Source organism: Homalodisca vitripennis, chromosome 7 (genome assembly GCF_021130785.1).
Source record: "Homalodisca vitripennis isolate AUS2020 chromosome 7, UT_GWSS_2.1, whole genome shotgun sequence".
Classification (NCBI taxonomy): Eukaryota; Metazoa; Arthropoda; class Insecta; order Hemiptera; family Cicadellidae; genus Homalodisca; species Homalodisca vitripennis.
In genome coordinates, this window is record NC_060213.1 from 60,978,166 (window position 1) to 61,000,363 (window position 22,198).

Below are 22,198 nucleotides of genomic sequence, written 5' to 3' on the forward strand. Positions count from 1 at the left end.
ACCTCCTTTACTCGAGACGTTACAACGACAGCTCAAGCCTTCACAAAGACTTTTTCTTATATAGGTCCCCATAAGGCTATAACTCAGATTACTTTTGTTGCAAATAAGGGGATTTAGTCATTAATTGTTGTACTGCAGCTGTTTTATTTATTTATTTCTCCTCATTATTTATTTATATCATTTGAAGGTATTATTATTACAATCACAGGAAATGGATTACTATTTATTCATTAGGACAGTACCTTGTATGCACATGTACTATAATCCGAGCCAATTTGTCAATTTACTGGTTTTGGCAATATTAGGCTTCATCAGGTGATTCAGATGAGATCTGGTAGTTATGTAAAATATAAATGACTGTTCAAGTTATTGGAAAGTAAATTAATTTCATGCCCTACTCAATGAAATACCAAAGTTATATATTAAGGCACAGCATAATCCAATGCTGTAGAGGTATTATGACCCTGAAATTAGTGATTTCTCTCATTATTTTGGAAAACTACTAAATTTAATTGTATCCTCTAAATACTGTACATTTGAAACATTTTATGAATTTCCATGATTGATATTGTTTCTAAATCTTAAGTTGTAAGCTACTGAATGTGATTTAACACATTATCTTAGTGTTAGTGTGAAGATTGAGAAATTCATACTACAAATGTGACATTAGGGGGTGTTTGTTGGTTAGCAATTACATCCCGTCCCAGTGGTTTTCCTGGGACATGATGTTTCTGTTCCGTGGAATCCGGGACCTGTGAGGAGGTTCTGGTAACTTAATTATTTCCTCTCTCCTCTCCTTGTTTTAATGTTTAATGTTTTTACTTGTTTTAATGGCATTATCTGTTCATTGACACAAATACTGCCCAAGCATCTGTCCCTTCTATTCAACCTTATTCTTAGATCTGTAGGTTTCCTTTTTAGTATTTTGATTAGCTAGATAATGTTTTATAGTACAAAATGTTCTGTACTGTTCTGCTAGCTCATTTAATCAACCAACCGTTTAGTGGCAGTCAACTGCGTAATATCTTGGCTTTGTGCTCAAGATGTCCTAAATTATTATTACGGGAGCAGGATTGATATATTTCAGATCAATTTGTGCTTGCAAATATTGCATTTTAAAGCATTTAATTGATAATAATGTTTTGACCGAGACACATGTAATTAATTAGGTTTAAAGAATAAGTAATTGGTCACTAATATTGGATTACAACAGTGTTTGAAGTGATTGCGAGAGGTCACAATTTTATTGTGTGAACAATGTTTTAAGTCAGGATCTTCTATTGTCACCAATCTTGTTTTGCACCTTTTTTAATATAATTCTTTAAGCTTGTGCTCTAATATATGGACTTTGATATTATTTTGGAGAAAGAACCTATTTTGTTTGATGAGATTACATTTCAGGTCAATCACCACCAATGTTTACATAAATGAAGACCATTGTCTCTCCAACAAAATTTCAGATCTGTGTTGCTTGCCACGAATTGACTGTAATAAAGAACTCGTGGGTGTATTGTCACTATTTGGGGCGTGATATGTGGTATAGACTACCCGATGCTGGTTGGGCTGTGAATAAAGTTCTTGTATTAATCAGATTGTTTACTAGTATCAGATTACCAGTGGTTGACATTGGCTCCGTTTCAATATTTTGATCAGTTATGAAGCTAATGACACTGAAATTTGCTGTGCCTAATCTTTTTGATACAGAATCTCATCGTCCCAATGATGAGAGTTCTTAGTAATTAAGAAGTCTCATTGCAAGTCTTTTATTGCCGTTGATAATATTACAATTATGTGGCAAAAGTCATACCGACTATAATAAATCTATAATTTTTACATTCGTTCACAATACCACATTCAGACATACAATCGTTACATTCATCCATACCACTTACTCGCCAATTCTCTCCACTGCCAACGCCAGTGTCAGTCTTCTAGATTGGAGGTCTCCCAACTATAATTCAAAAACTCGTCGACGCTATAGAATGCTTTAGACGCTAAAAAGCGCTTCAGACGAGTTTTTAACGCCTTGGGCGTTTGTACGTTTTTCATGGAATCCGGCAAACTGTTGATGAAACGGACACCTGCCTGCGAGGGCAGGTGTTCATAAACCACCGTTCTGTGTCGCCCAGTACGGTAGTTGTCTCTGCCTCTCGTTTCATATTCATGCACGTCACGGCCCCTAGTCAGGGCACATTTTGACTTACAGAATAAAACTGCCTCCAAGATATAGAGACATGGCAGGGTCAACAGCTGCAATTTTTTGAAAGCTGGTCTACACGACTCTCTGAAGTTCATGTTGGCGATTGTTCTAATCGCTTTCTTTTGAAGCCTGAAAACTCTCAAAATTTGATTGTTTGAACAAGCTCCCCACAAAATCACTCCGTAGGAAAGATGTGGGTAAATCAGGCCGTAATACGCCGCCATCAGAACCTGACTTGGGCAGTATTTGGCTAAAGATCTTACAACATAAACGCCAGATGCTAATTTTGAACAAACTGAATTAAGAACTGTATACCGATCTATGCTGCGTAGGGAAATCCTAAGGTTAACCATCTCTAAGATAACCATATAAAGATTTATTAAGTGGACCAAGGTGGCCACCAGACCTAGACTCTAGATTGTTATCCAGACATAAATAAAGTTCATTGCCTTATACCTCCAAGAAGTAATCGCCTGAATAATGTCAATACATTCATACATTCTGTATTGCTACATTTACAATGAAACTGTGTTTACAAATTAAATATGGATTCTGAAATGATTGCTTTACCATCTTGTTTGTTTTGATTATATTTTGGTGTTGGTTTGTTTAGACTTGAAAAGTAATTCTGGGACTGAATAAGTATTATTATTCTTTATAGTAATATTTTAAAAACTTCTTTTTTGATATTTGTCAGGACAAAAACTATTTTTTATAATATCCTATTTTGATGTGCCATTATTGTCAACAAATGTTTCTAAAAATATTATATACAATACATATAGATTTATATAAGATTTGAGTTTAAATATTTTTAATGTTCATATGTAAAAGACCGAAACATTACTTGCTAGATACAGAAGTTTCTTAATAGCCAGTTGGAGGATTTTAAAGTGATGTGTCAGTTGCATCAGGACATTCTATAAGATACCCTTGGACTAGGGTTTGTACTTTGTGCCCAATCTCACTTTGTCCTCAAGGATATATATTTTTAAATTACTAACTCTGTAATTCTATCCACATTCAAGTGGTATTATTGATTATCTTTCTTGTGGTCTTAAGGACATTTGAGATTACTTTCAATATTATTTGTAGGAACCGAGTAAGCGTGGAAGGTGCCACTCACAAGCAGGTAGTGGACCTCATCAAATCCGGAGGCGATGTCCTCACCCTGACTGTCATTTCCGTCACTCCTCAGGTAACTTGTACTGTCATTAATAGTTCAGTTTTGTAGTAATCTCAACATATTATTATTTTAAGTAGTTGATAACGTCCATCAAATCTCAATTTTTATGTCAAGTTTAGGGTAGCAACATTTATCAGTACATCAGAAGTTTAATGATGGTAGGATTGTTTATTGTTGTTATCCTTACGACTAATATATGTAAACTTTCCACCCAAACACCCAATGTACTGAGATTTATGTTCTGTTGGGTTGCGTTTTGTATCAAAGTTCTGTGTTCCTGTTAACTTAATTTAAAAGGCTTACCTTAAAATTATTTTTTTGAGAGTAAAGTCAGTGTGTGTTAGAATAATTTTTGGGAGAGATCTCGTTTTCAAGAAAAAGAAAATCTAGAATGACATTTATTTTGCTTGGAAGAGATCTCATTTCCAAGAAAAAGAAAATTGAGAATGACATTTTGCATGGAAGAGATCTCATTTCCAAGAAAAAGAAAATTGAGAATGACATTTTGCATGGAAGAGATCTCATTTCCAAGAAAAAGAAAATTGAGAATGACATTTTGCATGGAAGAGATCTCATTTCCAAGAAAAAGAAAATTGAGAATGACATTTTGAATGGAAGAGATCTCATTTCCAAGAAAAAGAAAATTGAGAATGATATTTTGCCTGTGTGTGTTTTTATAAGAAATTATATTTTTTTGTGAGGAAATGAAACTGAATAGATTTTGAGAGTAAAATAATTGTTAAAATTCTGTTTATAGTAAATAATGTTAAGTGAAACAGATTTTTAATATTTTAGGTTTTAATGTTGTATTTTATTAATAATAAATTTGTTAGAAGTAGGCTGAGACTATGCCTAAGTTCAATGGTTGTTTAGGAGGCGGAAAGGCTGGAACCTAGTGAGGATCAGTCTAGTTACAACTATATAGACTACACGGACAAACGATCCTTGCCAATATCTGTTCCTGACTACCACTACATTGACAAGGCTGGAGATAGATATGCGGTGAGTCACTGTTTGTTGTTCGTAAGAAATAATATGTAGGGCTAAACCTCAAGGTATAAATTTTAATTGATTCAATGTGCATTACTGATTAATTCAAGCTGTACAATCGCCTAAACCGCCTAAAAATTACTTAATTGTTTTTTTTATGAAACAAAAATTTGATATGAGACATTTTATGATTACAGAATTAACTGTAAATAGTAGTAGGCTACTAAATAACTGTGATAGTATAGTTAGTTTTTTATGATTTTAAGATGACAAAGCCACATTTTCAGGTAAATCATAATTCTTTTCAGTGTGAACTTACATTAGGAACAAAACTTATTTAATGTACTGGCTTGTTGAAAATAAGCAGTTATGTACCTGACATAAACGTACACCTATCCCTTTTATGAAATACCCCGTTTTTGTGCATTTATTGAGATACTATTACCAACCAATCAATTTTTTTCTAATAACTCCCCCTACTCTCTTACAAGTCTCAAAGCATTGGGGTTACGTAAGCTTTGCCAGCTCTATGTGCACAATGTACAGCCTCAAGTGATGCTGGTAATAATACAAAAGCTTTGCCATTAACCTTATTGTGTAAGCCTTAAGGCGTTATTTTGAATACAATGGCACAACACTATCACCAGCCTCATGGCTTGATTTATCAACACTAGCTGTGCTGGTTAACTTTCATAGAGTAGCTTTGGGATTACATTGGTTTTTCCTGTTGTTTATAATAAAGCTTTTTATTTATAAAATTTTTTGTGCATATTTAACAACATCCTGCAATCATTGTGATAAAATGAAAATTTTTGTGATAATCCAAATTTACACATATTACAAGATTGTTATTCACTTAACATTAATCCTAGGCAACTGAAAGGATAGATAGAAATAGTAAACACCAAGATTAAACCATAAGAGATTATTTTGGGAAATTTTGCTGTTTTGACGAGAACTGTTTTATAGTTAAAAAATTGACAACAATAAAAATAAAATGGTTCAGAGCTATCTTTCTATTGCAATAGTGAATTTTATCATATAGTAGCTATTATCCTTTTATGATTTTAATCTCTATCATGGTTTACATTGCACTTTAAATATTAAAGTATATTTTAAAATCTTAAGTAAACGAATAATAATTGTCACTCATAGACAGAAAATAGTGTTGTGTTTAATATTAATGATTCCTAAATTTGTTATTTTTCTACACAAAGATGAACACAATTTGTACTGTAGTTCACTTAACTAGGAAATTCAATCAAATTTGTAGCTGTTTACTTACAATTCCATTGAAACAATCAATCATCGAGTAATAAAGGATTCTTAAGAGAAGCCAGTGTACTTTATTATGAAAACCTTTTGCTTTGCTATAAATACAACTTTAATAAATAATGGCCCAAGGTGTGAAATAAAAAAGGTGATTGCCCTGTTTTTCTCAGTAAACAATCATACTTAGCAATAATTTGCATTTGCCTAGCTGTAATCATTATATGAGTATTTTCATGAATAAATTTTACATAATTTTATGGAAAACAGATTACTGATTTTTTCAATTTAGTTTTAAACTGTTTTTGTATCATTACATTAGGTGTACTTTTGAATTACCAGAGCAATTCAGAAAGTAAGGAACGTTTTGGTATTTTTTTTTAAACCAAGTACAAGAGAAACATTTTATTATAGACATAATAAAAGCATTATGTACACTGTGTATATATTGATAATCTAATTTACTGTGAAATTAAATTCTTAAAAGGCAATATTAAAATAAAGTTTGCTTAACCCTCTCCCGCTCGTATTGTTTCCAGGCGCTCACGGTGCTTCTAACCTCAATTAATTCACTCTGCCGGTCGCACACACCGGTCAAAATACGCGGCGCCTCAACTTAAACACGTTCTGTCATTGTAATTAACTATAATTATATATATATTAATTATTTTACTATATATTGGTTCAATGAAGTAGATTATACGAGACCAGGAAGGAGGCACACGGACAGCTGGGCGCGGGGTTGTTTGTTGCGCAGTTACTTGGTGAAGGTCATTGTCTGGCTCGCCATCACTGCCACTGCCACTGTAATCACTCCGAACTACATCCTCAATGCTACCAACCACTTCACAAAGCTCTCGTACATCACTACACTCACTTGAATCGTCGAAATCACTACTAATAACGAGATCGATTTAACTGTCACGAAGTGTACGACTACAACCCGCCATTGTTTCCCCACATCTAATATAAATAGCAAAATAATGGAATAAATCTACTGTAAAAGTAAAGTAAATGGCCTCCTGATAGCAAACAACCCATAGTAGTACAAAATATTGCTACTCGAGAGCAGCATTTATCGGCTCTAGTGGGTAAAGCAGTGCGTGCCGATCTGTGCCGTTTAAGCTGCAGTGGCTATGTGGTGGCCGTGCCGATTCATGCCTTGCGAGCGGGAGAGGGTTAATAAACATCAATACAATAACTATTCAGAAAGTAACGTTTCCACCTGAAGCTGCCAGGCGTATGTATATATTGGAGTGCTCTGCACCTCAGTTAGTGTCCAGCCGTGACAACACGGACATCTATTTCCACGCTGCCCTGAATCTGAAATGTGTGCTGCCATTAAAAATCCCACCAGTTGAAGTGAGGATGTTTGTTTATAGGATGTGTAAGTATTTCAAACATTTATAAAATTTGATAAGCTGTATGTTATTTTGTTTCATATTAGATGGTGGTAGAATATTTCCTTGTATTAATGTCACAGTGTATTCTGAAACATGAATTATTCCTTATACTGATTGATTGAACTGTTCAGGTATTCAACATCTACATGGCGGGCCGACATCTCTGCTCCAGGAGGTACCGGGAGTTCTCCAATTTGCACATGAACTTGAAAAAAGAGTTTATCGGTTTTAGCTTTCCCAAATTGCCAGGAAAATGGCCCTTCACGTAAGCCACTCCATCTTATCTTTGTATTATTTATTGCAACTTAAATTTAAATGAAGGTGTAGTAATTTTAATCTAACTCCTATATGTCACACTGTCTAACATGCTTATAACAGTATTTATAATCTGATTCCTCATGATATTAATCTGAAATAATAATTCATCTAGACATTGATCAATGGCAAAAGCTATTCAATCATCACTCATCCTGCTGAAATGACTTTATCCATAGTTAAAAGAAGAAACAAAGGTAGTGTTTAGGTTTTGGAAAACTTGAAAGCGAAGTTAAAGAAGTGTGCTTAACAAATCATGTAAAAACTCTTAGTACATACTAGAGCTCATTACTTATTAGATAAACATGTTATATTATTGTAGAAAAAAGTTTTTTTAAGTCTAGGCTAGGGAATATTTATTACACTCTGGTTGGTTTCTATTGAGGTCAGCCGCAGATGATAACAAGGTTAAAAATTTCTGTGAACTGTCAAAAGCTACATGTAGAAGGGGTCACAGATGTAACCTGTCATATCGTCACTGTGTTTGTGAGAGAGAGTTTGTAGTTCTTAGGTTTTGTTGAAACAGAGTCTCTGATTTAACTTAGGAACATATGTGCTGCCTCACAAAATTGGCAAAAAAGGATAAAAGAATGGCTTTGTATTTTGAGCAGTTAGCAAAAAGGATAATTCTGCACATTTTTTATAAGACCTGCTATTTCATCCTAAGGAGTTCTGTAACTCTCATAGTATGTCGGAAGTAAATAAATTTAACCATAAAAAATTAATAAATATTAGAGGTTTATTGTTAGTTTTATTGTTTCGTAAATTAATCATGAAGATCTGACCAAAATTATCATATTGAAGCTTTAATACAACTCTGTGTTTTATACCAGCTTTTTTCATAAAAACCCACTGCATGGATCACTGTATACGCTTAAAGAACTCTTTCAGAAGGTTGATGTAAATATTGTAGTATTTATAACAGATCTATCTTTAAAATAAAGTTTTACTTAAACCGATGCTTTCATTCTTGTCATGCACTATAATAAAAAAAAAAAAAAAAAAAATATCATTGCTCAGCCAGAAATTATCACGCTCGCTCAGCAAGCACCTACTTCTTAGACATGTAATATAAGTAATATACTAATAAATTAAACAGGTTATTACAAAAGTCCTGTGAATTTGTAAAAATGATTTAAGAATTTCCCTATGATACAACAGTTAATATTATTATCACACAGGTACAAATTAAAACTTAATGTAATAAAGTTAACATGATTACTATTTTTGTGTTACCTATTTTTCATCTACTCAATTGGTCATGCATATTTCAAGTGAATTGTAGGTTATCTTTAATAATCACTAAATGTTGTGACTTATTCTATATTGTACTTCAATTGTACAGGGAAGAAGTTGTCGTAGCTAAAGATTTAAATGTAAGCAGACATTGGTGGAATACAATCATAATTCTAGTAAAAACTTAAATTAGATTCTGAAGAATTTTGTTGACATTGTCATATGTGCTTACAAGTGTGATCATTCTTGAATCTTTGTGAAGGTTGAGCGAGCAGCAGCTGGACGCCAGGAGGCGAGGGTTGGAGCAATACCTGGAGAAAGTTTGTGCTGTCAGAGTCATAGCGGAGTCTGATATTATGCAAGAGTTCCTCACCGACACGGACGACCAACAGGTAAGGAAGAGCTTACAGACAGAAGTTTTCTGGCAGAGAAAAGGAAATTTAGTTTTTGGTTATCAAAACCTTAAGTTTAAGTTTCAGAGCTATTTGAGCAAGTACTCAATAAATGTATGGAGTAGTCCTGTCCTATCTATTAGTTTAGTTGCATCGTATTAGTTTGTAACTTTTTTGTTTGCAGTGTAATTAGCTGTAACGTTTTGTTAACTTAGGGTTACTTGATTTATCTTATTCTTATTTGCTATTGGAACGCAGTTTGTAAGAGTTTATTCCATTCTCAAGGAGTCAGTGGCGTATATAGAAAATTATTCTTGGAGGGGTGGGGAGGAGACCTGATACAAATGGGTGGTCTAGGAGGTAGAAAATATTCTCCAAAATTAGGGGCTCGGAAATCTTCCCCAGGGAAATTGTTGGACTTTAAGATCTCATAAATATGTTCGAGTATAAAACCAACTACTGAGTGCAACTTTAATGTTTGTCTTTCAAAATTTTGGTAGGGGTGTCTTTCTAAATTGTATATATCCATGCAAGGATTGTATTTGCAACATGTAGTGTGCTAATTCATAGGCACATATAGAAATAAATATTAATACAGAGATTTCAACATACAAAACTTTATACAATGTTTCTGTGTTACTTTTAGGTAAGTCTAAACACAGAAATTGTAAAACCACTTGATATAGAAATGGTTTTAATGTATTGTGAATGTGTGATTTTCTTTGCTGATAGATGTTATAAAATATAGTATTTAACATAAAAAATTAAATTAGGATTTGTAACTCATAAAAACTGATGCTGCGAAACAATATACTATTGTCCAAATGTAGTAAATTATTATTATTATTATTGTAGTTTTGTGATTGTAACTTTCCCTGAAGTAAGTTACGTTAGTTGATGGGATTATGCAATGAAAGTGCATTTGTCGTATATTCAAAGTATCATTGCACTTAGTCTTATAAAGGACCTATGTGCTGCATTTTTAGTGACAGGATATTCAGGATGAGTTAGTTTGAGGCAGGCCCACCTCCTGTTGAGACTCCATGTTGCATCTACCACAAGGGAGAGTAGCGGGCTCTATCTGAGACATTGGCCCCTTAGAAGAAAAGGAGACAAGCCAAAGCGGTCAGGGGAGACGTACTTCCTCATCTTTAGACTTAAAAAACCTGTAACACTAAGGAAGCTCCACCCTCTCCAACAGTTGTCCTTTGCAGTGATCTAGACCTACCGATCAACCCTTTTACTCCAATTTTCGACATTCACAGTTAGATTTGGTGTACCACTCTTGGACAACCATTATACATCTAGATAATGACATAGATTTTGCTGTGCCAAATTGAGGCCTTATTGACAGGTATAAAAACCAGTCTGAAGTAAATTCTCCTGGTAAAGTTTGGTATCGTACTTTGCTTCTCTTCCCAAGCCTATTAGAATGTCCGAATTAATGTGCTTAACACATTCATCACAGTTAAATAATCCAAAAAAAGACTACTCGTGCAAACATTGAAAAACACAACACCAATTTTATGTTTGTAAAAACTCTGATATTTAACTCCAATCTAAATACACTGTATCAATTTCCTCCTGAATATACTGTGGACATTATGACCGTAGAGTGAGTTCTGGTTTGTTACTGATCTATTAACATATTCATGTGTTCATCTTTGATGGCCACAGGAGACGAGAATAATTAATTTGTAGATAGTAAGAATCACTGTTGTGTCAATTAAAATGTTTTTGTCTGTCACATGTTTGATGTATATATAGAAATTGTTATGTTTAATATTTTGTGTTATAAATTAACAGAAATATTTAAATATTTTTCAGATATGCATGCTTTTATAATTAGCATACAGAATTAGTGAATGTTATAGTCTATTATATTTTTTGTTGTGAATAATACTTGACTAGTTTTGTTTTTTTAATTTTTTTTATTGTTAAATTGCAATTCTGTTATGTGCTGGGGGAAGGCTAGTGTTTGCTTTAACTTTATCATAACTAACGTCCAAAAGTAGGCTAATCTTACCGAGGTAGAGTGTGTACCAATTTTGTTTTATAACTGACCCAGAGCTTTTTAACACCACTGTTTTTTAAAACCTTAAGTCTCTGTCTGCTGTGGTATAGTTTTACTGTGCCATTTGTCCATTATGCATAACTTTTTTATCTCATTGGCTGCAATATATAACTGATATTTACATGCCTGCTGGTTGTTTGTGATTGTGTGAAACTAAATAAAATGATTTGTAAAGAAATTATAACTCAGTATTTTAACCCTGCAGCTACCCTCCCATTTTGACCTCCATTGCAACTGTTCATAGGGTAATTCCGCTATGGATTTAATAAAATTACTAGGTTATGTTCTTATAAAGTGCAAATTGGCTCCTCTTGGCTTACTACAATGTGAGAGAATAAGATTATTAATTATTTGTGTATCGCTACTCTTATTAGTTGTTTCCTAACTTCTGTGCTGTGTTTATTATATCTAGAAATGTAGCATAAAAATGATCAATAATTGAATTATCAATTAATAAATGTAGGAAAATTCCAACACAGTATGTATTTTACAAGGAAGTACTGTATGAAGGAATTAAATATCCTATTTTAATCCTTTGAATGCCAAAGTCCGATTTTTACCAGACGTCAAAAGTTGGCCGAAAAGTGCCAATGTCAGATTTTACCGGACGTTCGGAAAAAAAATCACAAAAAATCGAAAACTTTATATTTTTAAACTAAAACTATAATATTGAATTGTTTGTAAAGAACTGTTCTTATCAAAATAAATTGTTATAGTACACTTCCGATCAATTGACTTTAAATCAATCTGGAACTCACATATAAACATTTTTTTTTGACATGGCTACCAGAAACAAGTGACATTAGTTTCTTAAATGTTGTATAACTCACTCATTATTGAAGATAATGATATACATTTTTGAAGATTTGTAGACAATAGAATACCCTTTCCAGTGATATGGACAAAGAAAAGGATATTTTTTTTGTAATGATAATTAGGTTGAAAAATGAAATTTAAATAAACTCTGGAGTTTGTTGACGTAAATTCATTTTTGATATTCCTAAATTTAATTTTATATTAGGCAGAGTTTTCAAAGAAAAATTACAAAAAAAGAATGTTGATAGTTTATTAAATAATCAAACTGTGAACTTTTTACTGAAACTTTGCAAAATGCCTCCAAAAGGGTTGGCATTTTTAGGTGCACCCACTAGATAAATATCTGGCACTTTTCAGTACACCCACTCAATAAATACTTGGCACTCAAAGGGTTAAAACAAGTGAAACTATTTTAAAGACTACCATTGTAAATGCTCTTGAGTCAAAAGAGCAAAAAAAAAACCTTAAATATTGTTTTAATGATAGTGTGTTTTACTGTGTATAATGTACTAAATGTATGTTGCAGGGTAACATCTCTCCAGTGGACCTCAAGATCCTGCTGCCAGACAGAGAAATTGTCACGGTGACTGCCCGCAAGAACTCCACTGCAGACCAAGTCTATGCTTGTGTTGTAGAGAAAATCCAGATGTGCAAGAATACTGCACTCTATTTTTATCTGTTTGAAATAGTCGAATACAACTTTGGTGGGTAGATTGTATAGTTTTTTTAACTTAACGTTAATATTTTTTAATTTTTGTTTCCCTTATAATTAGTTTCTAATTAGAGAGGAACACTAAAGAACAATTCATGTAGATTGATCAATAGTTTTGTTTGTTAAAACACATGGAAAGTAAGAATTAATACATTTTGCCCAAATACCGTTTTTTGATTTCTTCTAATGTCTGTGAGCAGAACGCAAGCTGCAGCCGACGGAATTGCCTCACCACTTGTATATCCAAAACTACAGTACAGCCAGTGCCACATGCTTGTGCGTGCGGAAGGTGCTGTTCTCATTGCGAGCCGAGCTGGCGTTAGCGGCTGACGAGCAGGCCATGCAGTATATTTTCTGGCTGGCTGTTGATGCGGTAGACCGAGGACATATCCGGGCTGATGACAGGCTCTACCAGCTCAAGGCTCTGCAAGACTCTTCTCGGAAGAATGAGGTTGGTAAGACACTTTTCCAGGATAAGAATAGGTTGGTACAGGTTCGGATGAGAGAGGAAAGTAAAATGCAAGGGATCATCATGACCTTATCGCAAAATAATACTTGAATGGAAAATATTTTTAAATTTCTTAAAAATTGCTCAGAAGGGTAATTGTATACATATATGACATACTTGGAGGAAAGAAATGGAAATAAGATCCATCTAGATGTGAAGAGGTAAAAACAAGTCTCATCCTAAAATATAGCTAAATACGAGACTAGTTCAGAGAAGTCCAACAAGTTCGCAAATTTTAAATCAGATTTTAACCCTTTCCCACACAAGAGGCTTAAATCAATTATTTGCATGTTTCTTGAATGAGTTCATTAGCCAGTGTTTATAAAATAACAGCTTGAACATGGTAGAATTTGTATTTGTGCAAAAAGAAATAATTCAAGTATTTCCAGATATAAACGCAAAACAAACGTTTATAATGAGTACTGAGTAAATTCAAATAACTTGTATTCTTATACTTTTTTAATATCTCTTAAGATTTCAAGATGGCGACCATTCAAACATTGGAAAAGAAATGGTTGTAGCTAAGTTATTATGCATTTTAGAACAAAACCAAAAAGTAAGCTGAATGGAATATTGACTCTTCTTTTATCTTACATCTGGTATGAATAAAGTTACATGTGTTTTAACACATACTTGCTAATATATCAAAGTAAAGAGTATACGTTGTATTATTTTTGGTACCAGATAAAAGATCAAATTTTAGTGAGTAGGAATCAGTAGGCTGAAAAAAAACTAAACATGATTTTTCGTTCTAATTATTCTGAAATAAACATATGATGTATAAAAATATAGGTTGAGCTTGCTTGATTGGAAAACTTTTTATGATGACTAAAAAGGAAAATTATTAATCCTTTTTCCTGAAACCCTTTGACAAAGACAGGGTTGTAGAGTGGTTACTCCAAACTTTCCAGATGAAAGATTTCATTCAATCATGGATTTCAACAGCAGTGTGAATCCTTTTGGTTGTTGTGGTGAAGCTAAATTTCCTTTATAGCCATCTTATAGATATTCACAATTTACCTTCACTCAGATTATTAAAATTGTGTACCTCACAAACTTTACAATGACTATTCACAGCCGACATGTTTTCACCTGCCAGAAAACATACCAATAACGTTGGTAACAGTAACATCACTAACAATTATATTTTTGAACATGTCATCAGCGGCATGTAATTTGATAGTCAGAAATCTGAAGACACAGAAAGCTTACAGGGCCGTAACTGGCACCTGACACTGCTAATTTGAATATGTTAATTGTCAATGTGGGGTTCTATGAATAAAACCAACAAGATCTAAAATACATAGTCAGGGATGCTACAGGTCAGGGAAATCAGGGAAAAGTCAGGGAATCCGGTCTCAAGTCAGGGAAAAGTCAGGGAATTTCGACGTTGGTCAGGGAAAAATATAAAATCCCTTTACACAAATAAACTTACTGCCGCCGCGCCGAGTCCAAGCCTGCAGACGACGCAGCGCATGAAGCAGGCAGCCGAGGCGGCTAGGCTGGCCCGGCCCGGCCGGTGCGACAGACTCGCCTACCAGCCGCCCGCCCACCAATGTGTTGTAAAAGATCATTTAAGTCAATCTTTTTGTACGTATTAAACTGGGTTTACTTTATTTTTTGCTTTTTTATATTTGCCACCCTGTTAGCCTCAACACCGCTTTTTTCCACCCATTAATTGCCAAAAACCCTGGGGATTGCGTCGAAAAAAGTTATTGGACTCGTGTAGCAACTCTGATAGTTTATTGTTTATTAACATTCTTTTGTACATTATCATAGAGATAAGAACAAGGGTCATAAAAATACATGTTAAAATTCAGTGGTTAGGCATTGTCAGTCCATTGATAAAATTCATCAAGTTGGTAGAAAGGATGTTCTTGTAACCAGCACTTCAGGAGTTGTCCAAACTGCAGCCTGCTGGTCTTCTTCAGATCCTCTGGAAGGGCATTCCATAACTTGGCTCCAGCGTAGGTCGGTTTCCTTTCTGTGGCTGTCAGTCTGTGTACAGGGAGTTGGTAGCTAGAGGCATGTCTGGTGTTGTAGCTGTGAATTTGGGCACCGGTTCTTGCTGCTTCGGGTGACTTGAGGTGGAGAAAAGAGACTGCTTCCAGAATGTAAAGATTCACTACAGTGAGTATTTTCAACTCTGCAAAGGCTTGACAACAGGATTCTTTAGGCTGGAGACCCTTTAGAACCCTGATTGTTCTTTTTTGGTGGACAAGGAGCCGCTGCAAGTTGCTTGTTGTAGTGCCCCCCCATGCCGCAATCCCGTACCAGAGGTTAGATTCATAGTGGGCGCAGTGAGCTATCTTTGCTGTTGCTGTGTCACTAATATTTTTTATTCTGCGGATTACATACAGTGCTGTGCTGAGCTTCTTGCAAAGGGAATCTACGTGGTCAGTCCAAGCAAGACGGTCATCAATTAATATACCCAGGTACTTTGAAGTAGTAGTTTCCTCCAGATTTGGTAGCCTTCCTGTTGTTTCTTTGTGTCTTCCTAGGACCAGCAGCTTCGTTTTATTCTCATTTATAACAAGATCATTTCCTTGGCTGTATTGTATTGCCATGTTTAGTGCGGTGTATGCTGCTATTTCAAGTTGTTCAGGTTCTTTTTGACCAAGGAGGAGGACCGTATCGTCAGCATACATCAGTGTATGGCTATAGTCTTGCATGTAGCTAGGGAAGTCATTTGTGTATAAAATAGACAAAATAGGTCCTAGTACAGATCCTTGTGGTACACCGCGATTAATATCTGTGGAAGTGATTTTATCTGTTGTGTTAATCCGTTGCTGGTGTGGTTTATTTTGACAATTTGTCTTTCGTTCTGTTAGGTAGCTTTTTATCCAGTTGTATGATTGTCCTTTCACTCCAAGATTTGTCAGTTTGTCTAAAAGATGTGTATGGCTAAGGCAGTCGAAGGCCTTAGAGTAGTCGAGCAGGATAGTAGTAACTGTGTTGCCTTCTTCCAGTTGATCTGTTAGGAATTCGACAAGGCTAATAAGTGCTGTTGTTGTTGATCTTCCAGTCTGAAAACTGTGTTGTTGTGATGTAAGCAGTTGGTTGATTGACAAGTGTTGTAGGAATCTGCTCAAAAATAATTTTTCCATAACTTTAGAAAAAGTTGGTATCAGTGATATCGGCCGATAGTTAGCAAGTTGTTTGGTGTTTCCTTGTTTGAGCTTTGGATAAACTTTAGATATTTTTAAAGCAGATGGAAATGTTCCAGAAGTGAAAGATTTGTTAATGACATTCACTAGAGGACCAACTATTTCTTCTTTACATATTTTCAACAATTTTGTAAAGACACTGTCATATCCAGCTGAGGTTTTGGTTTTCAGTGATCGGATTGGTTTGTCTACCTCTTCTAGGGATGTCGGTTGTAGTATTAAATTTGGAATATCTGGATTTGCGTCTGATAGTATTCTTTGAACACTGTCTTGGTTTTGATGTATTGTGTCTTCGGCTATGTTTATGAAAAAAATGTTTAAATGTTCTGCAATTTTTACTGGGTCACTTATCAGTTCTCCCTGTATGTCTAATGCTAAGGGCAGGGTCTTATCCTCTTTTGACTTCCTCTCTGAATTTATGATTTGCCATATTGCCTTTGATTTGTTATCTGCCACTGTTATCACATCAATGTTTTCTTGTCGTCTCAGATGTTTCAGCCTAAGGTCATATTCTTTTTTTAATTGAGCTGCATTATTTTTGTCAATCTCACTTCCAGTTATATTGTACAAGTCTTGAGCTTCAATGTAATGTCTCCTCAACTGCGTTGCTATGGGGTCAGTCAGAATTTGCTTATTTCGTTTTGTTTTTATTCTCATTTTTGTAATAGGGTATGTCATATCTATTGCGTTAGAAAGAATACTGCTAAAACTGTTGTAAGACTCCTCTGCATTCGTTGAGCTGTAGACTGCTGTCCAGTTTTGCTGGTGAAGGAGAGCTTTTAACTTAAGCAAATTTCTTGTACTCATGTTTCTGCGCTCAGCCGATGGTGGTGGGGGTAAGTAGTTATCCAAGTTGATGGTACAGAGCTGTCCTGTGTGGTCTGAGATTGCTGTGTTTAAAACCTTAACATGCAGCTTTTCTAGCTGCAGGTTAGTGCATACACGGTCAATGGATGTTCTGGAGATTGGTGTGATTCTAGTGTATGGGAGGTCCAGTCTCTGGATGTTGTAACTAGTCAAGATTTCTGTCATTAGAATGTAGTCATTCTTTTTTGCCTTGCTGTCAATATTAATGTCACCCATGATTAATACTGGCTTGTTAGTTGGTAAGCGTTCTAATGCGTCAGATACAACATCCAGACCCGCCTCTAAGTTTCCTTTAGTCCTGTAAACCCCAAATAGGTAGAGACTGGACTTGCCAAGTTCAATCTTAGCAATTGCTACTTCACATATCATTTCCATAGTATATTCGTAAGTGTACTGAGTGTACATAGTGTACTGATGTCAATGATGTGCCTGGTTTAATGAAAAGGAACTTAAACAGGAGTGCTTAAACAGTTATAATACGTCTTTTAAAGAAAGATTTCAAAATTTCTGTAAACAGGGAAACTATGTTGAACTTCAAATATGTGACCAGATCCTAGGATCAGTTGGAAATTATTTAGATGAACAAAATATAATGCCTTTAATTGTTATTTCCAATTTCTCGTGTGTTGTAAATTCCAAAATGTGTAAAGTGTTAAGTGGTTGTTGCAGTACTTGGCACTAGCAAGAGAATTACCAGGGTATGGAGAGGTTGTGTTTCCTCATTGCGGCTGTGATTCTCGTAAAGAAGGCCATATCATAGCTTGTATCGGCATCAACGGCTTCAGATTGCTGGCTTGTCGGAACGACGGTTCACTAGAGGTAAGTTTTTTTACATAAAATTTGTTCAGTCAACTTTTGTGTTCTTAAAACAACTTTAGTAATCTAATAAAAGGCCAGAAATAGAAAGAAACTCACCAACATACATCAAGGGATAAATATTGATTACAACAATTCATCAAAATACACAAACCAAATTTCTTTATGTTATATGCAAAATCGAAAAGTGTTTTGAGTGACGTCTAGTCTTTGCTAATAAACATAACAGTAGAATAAAACTCAGCAGAATTGAATTTTAGATTTGAATTTTATATTCCCCTAACTTACTTTAAAAGTTGCAGGAACGTACATATGTTAATGAATTCCTTGACAGTTGTGTTTTCTTTCCTCATACATCTTCTTGATATATTATGTTAAATCACTCACTCCAAAAGTCTGTATTCAGTTTCATCAAAATTTGGGAGAAACTTTTAAAACACATATGATTTGATTAAAAGCTCCTGGTTAGTCTTGAAACATTGTATTTTTCACAATGTGCTCTGTGAATTTGTGAATGAAGATCGACATATGTTTACTAGCCCAAAATGACGCTGGTTGATCCAAGGTTGTCTCGACTAGTGTAGTGGTTGTCTTAGGCCTCAGCCACTATAACAGTGGTACACTGTTAGCGGCAAAGCTGTAGCTCCCCTTCAGAATTGACAATTGATAAAGAGATGCAATCCGGTTTTTTTTAGTACACTATAATCTCTGTCAAATTTTTACCCGACCTGATAGGATACTTTTGGTGAAAAAAATTGTGGATTTGCGACCACAAATAAAGTTAAAAAGGGGCGTTGGGGTCTATCATGATGCTCAGTAATGACAGAATGAGCTGAGGGCTGAGCGGCAGGAGAATAAGTAAACGTCTGGAGTTGGCGGCACTGTGTGGCCCTCCTCCCGCTCACATCTATTGTGGCCAGTGTCGAGCATTCTCCACATGTACAATACAAACATTAAAATTAAGTCGCTTCACTAACGCTCAAAGCCCACCACTTACCGCTTGTAGTATGGCCGAGGTCTCGGTTTGGTCTATGAATGATGGCCCCTCACATACGTGATCTGATTGGTCATGAGATACATAGGTTAAAACAAAGTAAGTGATAATATCACTGTTAAATCTGTACACTGGCAAAAAGTTGTGGGGTTTTTGTGTGCGAAAGTAAAAATGACTAGTCTTAAACAGATGCAAGAGCTCTCATGAGCGCTACCGCAACCAGTGTCAGACAGGTGTAAGAAACTGAAGAGCAGTGCCGGCCATTAAAATTTCAATTATAGACATTGCAGAGGCATCATTGACTGCCGCAATAACCAGCAACACAGCTGTAGCAAGTACTTATGACAGTTCTCACGAGTAAAATTCCTTATCTTTTTCACATTATGTGACAGTAGTTATGTAAATTCTTATAACAGTCTAAATACAACTTAATATTGTCACCAGTCTGCAGGTGGCCAACTGGTCAAATCTACCACGCAAGTCAGTTTTCGTTGTCAGAGCGACATTGGCTGGTGGAAATCCCATTAGTTCTTCAATCTGCTATTCATCTGAACGACTTTCCCACACATGTGACGATCAATCAGAAATTTCAAACTGTTCAAACCAAATAGTCCCAACCTGTATGAGTAGCCTTACGTCATGTTGTTTTGTAGTCCATGACTATAATCTAACGAGCGTGTAACTTTAATCACAGCCTTGTGTGTGTTTATTTACTTTTTGGTTGTGTTTTATTGGAGAGAATTTAGTCTTACATTATTCTAAAGACAAACAGAAAATATTCATGAGTCAGTAATTGATAACTGTAATTGTGCTCATTTTCTGGGGGCAACTATAGAAGGTACTGTTCTGTACTGGTGTCTACTTATTCTACAAATCACAAATTAACCGCACTTTGGTAACATCCGTAGTAGATAACTTCCTGATGCATTCTTCATATATTGACCGGCAGTGTGATATTTGGAACTACAACATTTTCATGGGACTGTAACCAACCATGGCAATGTAGAAAAGCGTGGATTATGCATGAATTTCGGGCTCTGAGAAAGCATGAGTGGTGGTTTATGCTTGTATTTTTATAATTTCAAAAATGTTAATCTAATTATGAAAGAACATATACAAATAATAGTAATAAACAATACTTTATAATGTTACTAATGAAAGATAGAAAAAACATAAATACCAAGTTATAACTCAACAATTTCTTCAACATAACAAAGGGATGTATGGAAATTAACAATGACACAGAAAACCATTACTCTGCAATGTTTGATAGAGTGCTCTTTCATTTAGTAAATTTCAAAATGAAATTCAGTTATGCTGTTGTTGAAGAGATACTTTTCTCTCTTTATCATGGAAATTCCCTCCACAGTATGATTAGATGTTAACCCTCCGACTGATAATAATAAACTCCCAAAGTGATACACTGGTTTTTGTTCTTGTGCAGCATATATTTCAGATATTTTTTAAAAATATGTGCTAAATGTTAAGTAATGTGTGTTATATATCAATTCTTTTGTTAGAACTAGAGAAAAATTTAAAATAGTAAACATAAGTACTTACTAGAGTATTGATTTTTTTTATTTCTACATAAATTGAAAATAAATGTTATAAGATAGAAAAGACTTTAGTACCTCCATATGTAATAATTTCCATATAAACACGTTAAATTTACCTTAAATAGATCAAATTTAAGGCACCTGTAAATTTAACAAGCATTTAAAAATAAAAATCTGAGGATTTTCTTAAATTTCCATACCTTCCCACTTTTTGGGAAGTTATGATGGATGGCCAAGAACTATTCCCTGTAATGTTCATATTTTTTTTTTTTAAATTCCTTCCTACTTGGAATATTTTTGGTTCATATCTTTAGTCAAGAGGTTCATTATTATGTTTATCATGAATTCACCTGTATGGGTCAAACACCAAAAAATATTTTTGTTAATTTTTACATTAGTTATGTCATGCTTGTCACAAAGAACTATGATGAATCTTAGAGGAAATTGGCAACACCATATTACAACATTCCATCAAACAGAGATTGTCAAGACTTTTCCTTTTAATCACTTGATGTTTATAAATTTTTCACTCAAACTTGAACTGAATGTTGTGGCTGATTCAACAAATTTGCATTTTTTTCTTTTAACTTTTTTGTTCCTGTTTTATACCTCAACTGAAAGCACACTAATTACAAAATATGTATATCTATTAAAAGTGGTTCATAAACCTTTTCCAATTGCAATAATTGAGTGAAAAGAATGCTTTTATCAGTTGAAACACAAAAATGGGTGAATTGTATGATGAAGGATTATAAGTTGAGCTATAAGTAAAACCATGCAATCTTGCATCTAATCCCATTCCAGTTCAGACAATTTTTGAATGGCCTTGTAATTATTTTATATAATCGTTTCACACATATTGTCTTGTCAGAGCCAGGTGGTGGAGTTCTCCTGGTCGCATATCAAGCAGTGGCAGCTGGATAAGGAGGGGATGCTGTTCTGTTTCCAGTACCAGAAAAGCAGCAACACCAACCCTCGATGGGTTAAGATTTTCACGCCCTACGTGAGTAACTTAACTTATTTTGTATTATAATAACCGAGAAGCTTCCCAACCCAAGCTGCCTGCTTGTTTCTTTGGTGTGCAAAGTACATGTAATTGTTTTCCACATTGCCGATGTGAGAGAACAGCAAGAAAATTAAAAAACAGAAACTGGCACACACAGTAGCCCAGTTTGAGTCAGTGTGGTATTTTCCTTTACAAGTCAATTCTGAACTAATCTCTGATTACAGGAATTTTTTCCTGAAAAGCGAAACATCTCAAAATGATCACCTACCTTATATAATTCTGATTGAACATTGCCTAGTTATTGACACATGACTTTACTTTATTGTCTTATAAAGCATTTGAGGAGATAGTGCAACTCCATTTGCCAACTTGCTTGAGGAAAGCAATGGTAATTAACAATTTCATTTTATTGGCTTAAGGGAAGGGCAAGTTAGTGTTGGATACTAGTGTTACATTTGTGGAATAAACAATATACTTATATTGATGAGGAACAAAATTTTGATATGTGTATATAATATGTAGATATAATTAGCTAAGGCTTTCAATAGTGTCCCTTATAAATTTTATTGGCAGAGTTATTTAATTTTAGGAGTAAAATCAATAATTTAAATTGAAGTTTATTACTTGGTCCCTTGTCAACAAAAGAGAACTCTGCAATAATGTTCTTTTTCTGAGTATATCAATATAAAAA

At 34.6% G+C, this 22,198-nt stretch overlaps 1 protein-coding gene across 1 annotated transcript in view; it reads left to right on the forward strand.

Moving 5' to 3' along the window:
* Positions 1-22,198, forward strand: part of LOC124365910 (sorting nexin-27) — a 44,219-nt gene that overhangs the window by 12,449 nt on the left and 9,572 nt on the right. The window contains exons 2-9 of the mRNA XM_046822031.1: positions 3,296-3,398; positions 4,260-4,388; positions 7,180-7,313; positions 8,862-8,991; positions 12,408-12,585; positions 12,794-13,044; positions 17,805-17,954; positions 21,373-21,504. Of these exons, the coding sequence (XP_046677987.1) occupies positions 3,296-3,398; positions 4,260-4,388; positions 7,180-7,313; positions 8,862-8,991; positions 12,408-12,585; positions 12,794-13,044; positions 17,805-17,954; positions 21,373-21,504 (1,207 nt within the window). The remainder of the gene's footprint in view (positions 1-3,295; positions 3,399-4,259; positions 4,389-7,179; positions 7,314-8,861; positions 8,992-12,407; positions 12,586-12,793; positions 13,045-17,804; positions 17,955-21,372; positions 21,505-22,198) is intronic.